This window comes from Haliotis rubra, unplaced genomic scaffold, assembly GCF_003918875.1.
Source record: "Haliotis rubra isolate DU_JTF1 unplaced genomic scaffold, ASM391887v1 Scf1595, whole genome shotgun sequence".
Taxonomy (NCBI): domain Eukaryota; kingdom Metazoa; phylum Mollusca; class Gastropoda; order Lepetellida; family Haliotidae; genus Haliotis; species Haliotis rubra.
This window is the reverse complement of record NW_025765553.1, coordinates 97376-103465: the sequence shown is the minus strand read 5'-3', so window position 1 is coordinate 103465 and position 6090 is coordinate 97376. Positions and strand designations below refer to the sequence as shown.

Sequence of the window (6090 nt, the reverse complement as noted above, 5' to 3'; positions counted from 1 at the left end):
ATCCAAATCTCGTAAAAGTACTGCTATCAGTGAAGAAAGTACATAGAACAAGGGGTGAAAAAAGCCCAGCAAGCCTTTATTACGAACACCAAAGAGATTATAACCGATTCACATTAAACTGTTTCATCGAGGTCAACGTGGCATAGCGGCACAGTGCGGCACAGTAGTGCCACGTGTGGGCGAGAAGTTAACTGGGGGCTCAAAAGAAGTAGATATACTGGTGCGAGATCTAAGGGCCTGACAAGAGCTTTGCAGAGGCTTTTGTTGGACTTGATCTAGGACTATCATTATATCTACTACTATAATACGTAGAATTCTGACACATTTAACAACAATGTTGATGTTTATCATATTTTCATGTCAGTACAAATAGAACCAAGTACTAACAGCATGAGCCGTAGAGAATGGCGGTAACATTATAGGGCAGCCTAAATCACATTAGCAGTAGTTACAGCAGGCAACTCAGCTCCTCTACTTACAAGTAGTTGTACCACTTCTGTATGTCCCCTTTCTGCTGCTGCCATCGCTGGGGTTCTTTTCTTCCAATCTCTACTGTCGATGTCCACAATATTCTGTGAGAGAACATACCTCACTGTCTCTACATGTCCTCCTACACTGGCCCAGTGAAGGATGTTGTCACCGTCCACATCCACAAGAGACACACCAGCTCCTTTACTTACAAGTAGCTGTACCACTTCTGTGTGTCCCTTTTCCGCTGCCACCATCACTGGCGTTCTTTTCTTCCAACCTCTACTGTCGATGTCTACAATATTCAGTGAGAGAACATACCTTACTGTCTCTACATGTCCTCCTACACTGGCCCAGTGAAGGATGTTTTCACCATACCCATCCACAAGAGACACACCAGCTCCTTTGCTTACAAGTAGCTGTACCACTTCTGTGTGTCCCTTTTCCGCTGCCACCATCACTGGCGTTCTCTTCTTCCAACCTCTACTGTCGATGTCTACAATATTCAGTGAGAGAACATACCTTACTGTCTCTACATGTCCTCCTACACTGGCCCAGTGAAGGATGTTTTCATCGTACCCATCCACAAGAGACACACCAGCTCCTTTACTTGCAAGTAGCTGTACCACTTCTGTGTGTCCCCTTTCCGCCAAAATTCCACTGCCACCATCACTGGCGTTTTCTTCTTCCAACCTCTACTGTCGATGTCTACAATATTCTGCGAGAGGACATACTTAACCATCTCCATATTGCCTTCCTGACAGGCAGAGTGAAGCATGGTTATATGATTGTAATATCTGAGTGACCCATCAGCTGTTTTACTCACGAGTAACTCCACCACATCTTTATGGCCACAATGTCTTGCCACCATGATTGGTGTCATCTTCTTTGATCCTCTACCGTCGATATCAACAGTCTTCTTGGAGAGGATGTACTTCACCACCTCCACACTTCCTCCACGACAGGCACAGTGAAGGATGTTGTCACCTGTTTTATCCACGAGTGACATGTTAGCTTCTTTGTCCACAAGCAATTCCACCACGTCTTTGTGTCTGTTCTCTGCTGCCAGCATCACAGCTGTTCTCCCGCACCGTACTTTACCATTGATGTCCAACATGTTCTGTGAGATGACATATTTCACCACCTCTACATCTCCTCCCAGACAAGCTGCGTGAAGGATGTTGATGCTGAATCTATCGACGAGTGACACGATAGCCCCATTACTCACAAGTAACTCCACCACTTCTCTATGTCCCCCACTGGCTGCCCACATCGCTGGTGTTCTACCAATCCATTCTTGACAATTAACGTCCGCCCGTTCCTGTGACAATAGAAATTTCACCCTTGACAGGTTCCCGGTCTTCGAGGCGGTATGAAGGCCACACAGTGGTGGAGCTGTAACACAAAGTTCAACTCTATACACATCTTAGAGAACAAATTGGAAGGTGCAAGGTTAAAAATGCAGGATATCATATAGTTTCAGGTTTTTTTTCATATCAGAACCTTGCTCCATGTCCCTTTGCAGCTTCCACAATGACCAGTGTTGTTCCAACCCACTCCTTACACTTACTGTCCGTCCATCCCACATAGATGAGATTTACCTCTGACAGGTCCCCGGTTTTTGAGGCACTGTGTATTTCACAGAATGATGATGCTGTAACAAAACGTATATTTGATACTGATTTGGGGCAACATTTATAGAAACTAAAATAGGAGTAAAAAAGCTCGGGTCAGTGTCCTATATGTTTTAAAGCATTTGTTTCATTGGACGAAATAACTACAGGACACGATATTTGGTTGATTGTTGACAAAGTGCCATGGTGAAAAGCTTCACTGTTTAGTCTCTGAAATCACAAACCTTTTCCTGCAAATCCTGTTACATTTTCATCGTAAAGTTCATATGAAATGCTAACTGGAATTAGTCTGTAAAAGATGTAAAACCAACAACAAGAAATCACCATCGTGTATGACATGATCTCAAACATGTCCCTGTGCCTGTGTTGAATTCACACTCAGCTGCAATCAGCTTCAGTCCGTTTCCCAAAGATGACACAGTTCCTTTTCAGGAGCTCCTTCTATTCCATGTAATGAGTGATGGCATCATAGATGTAAGCCCCAACACCCTTTGATCACATGTAATATTGTTCATGAGATGCCGTAAGACGACTCGAACATTCTTGATGGTGTAACTTGGTGTTGAGAGTCACAAAAGCTATAAGGTATTTGACATGCGCTGTCACTGAAATCTGCCAATACCCATTCATTAAGTCAAACTGAGTGATCTACACGGCTTTACTAATTCTCTCCATGCAGTCATCCATTCTTGATGTTGGGTAAGAGTCTAAACAGTAACTCCTGGGTTTGAGGCAGATATCGGATCAAACAATCGATAATTGGGTGCAAGAGCAAAATATGGTTTGGTACCTGCTTCTTTGCTGACTTAGTGGTGATATGAAGAAGGCATACGCATATATACTTTATACACTATACATCTTGTGACGTGGGACACCTACCTTCCATACAGACCTTTCCACATCCATTCTCCACACACTGGGAAGTCAGACTGCAGACCTTTGATCCACAAGGTTGTGACAGAACCTTTTCACAGCAAGAAAAATATGAGTGAGTGAGTAATCTAACAATGCAGCAGTATTTACAACTTTACACGGAGTATTAACCAAGAGCAGCTCATGCGAGGCCACCTCGATGGGGATTATGGGAACTTTCAGAATGGTATGGTATTTCATCATTGGGATTTACAAGGCACTTGAGCTGTTTGTGGTTGCACACAATACTATCCGATATTTAAGACTGGAACCAACGGGCTGGCTTAAACTGGTTCATGACACAAAGGGCGAATGTATTTACAACTTTTCTGATAAAACAATATTACCAAATATACGAAACAATTTACAATTCATGATAAGATGTCAGCCAGCATGGGAAAATAGATTTTTCAGACCTACTGCTTAATAATGTCAATCCCTGGCTATTGGAAAGTTCGCGCTCTGATTCAATTCAAGAAATACTAGGAATGTGAAAGCCGTATGAATGTTTTATCATTTGTTTTATAGTATTTCTTCCATGTGGGAAGATCAAAGGACGACCATCTAATATTTGACGCGGAAATTCTCAATTACTTTGATAGGATTTCCATCAGAAAATAGTTCAGAGTCCTTGGAAGGTTTGTGTTAACGACAAAGATAAATACAATTTCATTTCAATTTCGAAAACATTAAGCCATTTTCGTTGACCTATTTCTGAACTTTGTTAAAACATAGTTATATGTGGTTGTCCTCGTACCACCTTCACATGGGGTACTACGACATGAAGTGCTGAAATCATTTACTACAATTGACACATTAATACAATTGTTTGAAACGTCAGTGACCACGATTAATGTTAAAGCTAAAAGGTGTGATGCCCTGATCCTGATAGAAACATTGAGACCAATGGTTTGTTGTGTAAAAACTAGGATATAAATATGTGTTATCTGCCTCCCCGTTGAAATCCATGCAACTCTTTTAAACCTGATTTACTATGGGAAAGTGACACACGCCTTCGCAGGTGGTTACTGTTCCCAACGTGTAAGACACTGATTCTTGATCATGCCCGTGGTTTTGTACACACATTCAGGTGGAAGGCTACTAGGGACTTCTGTGTAATGTACAGGGTGGTAATATTTCGCATGAGCATCGATCTGCGCAATTGGGAACCGATGACATGTGTCAACCAAGTCAGTGAACCTGACCACCGGATCCTGTTAGTCGCCTCATACGACAAGCATGGGTTACTGAAGGCCAATATTCTAACCCGGACCTTCACTGGTCTTCTCACTATGTTTTCCCAAGGTATATCCCGTTGTAAATCAGAGAATTCCTCCTAGAATTTAATTACCTAATTACCGCTATGGAGATGATCCGTGTCGATGTTATTTTGTTATCGTGAAAAGAACTAATCTTTCTGAATCATCATCGAAGACCTTCGAATCTTGCAACATGACACATTTCCACCAATTTCATGCAATGGTTGTGTGCATGTGCCGACACATGTATTTATAGGTTACACATATGCCATCACTCTGTTATATACAGGTTGTCTATTTTTCAATTGGTATCACTCTATTATTCGAAGTGTCTACAAAACAAGCGGAATAAGTTTGGTTTGAAAGCCAACGCTATGGAAACTGTGCTTGTCTGAAATATAATCAAAGTTAAGGTATTACACTGTGAAGTATTTTCTCTGAAACTGACAAATCCAATTGGTTATAATAATAATGATAATAAGTGTTCTTGTATAGCGCACAAATCAAACTGCAAGGCAATTTCTCTAGGCGCTAAAAGATAGAGTGATCTGAAAAAAGGATTAAAGTTCATAAGCTTGTTTAAAAAGGAAAGTTTTCAGTTGGGACTGGAAAGATTCCACGGACGCGGCTTGTCAGATGTGAAGAGGCAGTGAGTTCCAGAAAAGGGGAGCTGTGTAAGAGAACTGTCTATGTCCATATGACTTTAATCTGACCTTGGGGACATTCAACTGACAATTAGAACTTGATCTTAAAAGCCGTGGTGGGACATATTCACTGAGGAGATCTTTCAGATAGATTGGAGCTTTGTCATGGAGGCACTTGAAAGCGAGAGTGAGGATTTTATAATCTATTCTCTGTTTCGTGGGCAGCCAATGTAAGCGTATCAGCATTGGTGTAATGTGACTGCGCTTGTTGACTCGGCAAATCATTCGCGCGCCGCAGAGTTCTGAATCCTCCGGAGCTTGGACAATAGATCTTGGCGGATATTTACAAGAAGACTGCAGCAATAATCCAAACGTGAGAGAACAAGTGAACGAACTAGGTGGTGAGCTGCATCAAATGTCAGAATATCACGAATGGAAGCAATATTTCTGAGATGAAAATAGCATGACTTACAAACAGAGTTTACGTGTGTTTCCATGGATAAATTTGAGTCTAGAAAAACACCAAGGTCTTTCACGGAATCACTGAAAGGAACTTTCTCATTACCCACTACCAACGAAGACACATCCACCTTAGCAGTGCTACTGGGTGATCCACACAGCAAAACCTCGGTCTTACTGTCATTTAATCTCAGCTTCCTTTGTATCATCCATGCTTTGGAGTCAAGGATACAGTCTTCGATTATAGACATATCGGCTGGAAGTGAATCCGGTTTAGTGGAACGCAACAGCTGGGTGTCATCAGCATATGACTCGTACATCACAACATGATGCCGAATGATATTGCCGAGATTCTTCATATAGAGTGAAAAGAGAATGGGCCCAAGAACGGAACCTTGTGGCACTCCGTATGTAAGCTGATGCGTACACGATTTCACGTCTTGAATGACCACAGATTGTGTCCTATTATTGAGGTATGAGACAAACCATCCAAGAGCTGTGCCATGAATACCAAATTCTGTTTTCAGACACTCAGTTAGTTGAACATGGTCAATGGTATCAAAAGCCGCTGATAAATCAAGCAGCGTTAGAACTGTAACATAGCCCGCATCAGCTGCAGCAAGAAGTCTCTCCATCACATGCAGAAGTACGGTCTCTGTGGAATGATCGGAGCGATATGCAGACTGATGCACGTCATAGAGATCATTCAAGGTC

General features: G+C 42.0%; 1 protein-coding gene across 1 annotated transcript; it reads right to left on the bottom strand.

The window, feature by feature from the left end:
* Positions 1 to 428: 428 nt before the first annotated feature.
* LOC124271293 (ankyrin repeat domain-containing protein 50-like) lies at positions 429 to 3060 on the bottom strand. Its single transcript, XM_046706393.1, has 3 exons — positions 2982 to 3060; positions 1048 to 1863; positions 429 to 964 (listed from the first exon to the last, which is right to left on the bottom strand). The coding sequence occupies exons 1-3, from the start codon at positions 2986 to 2988 to the stop codon at positions 429 to 431; spliced, it is 1359 nt and encodes a 452-aa protein (XP_046562349.1). The 5' UTR covers positions 2989 to 3060.
* Between the last annotated feature and the right edge of the window lie 3030 nt (positions 3061 to 6090).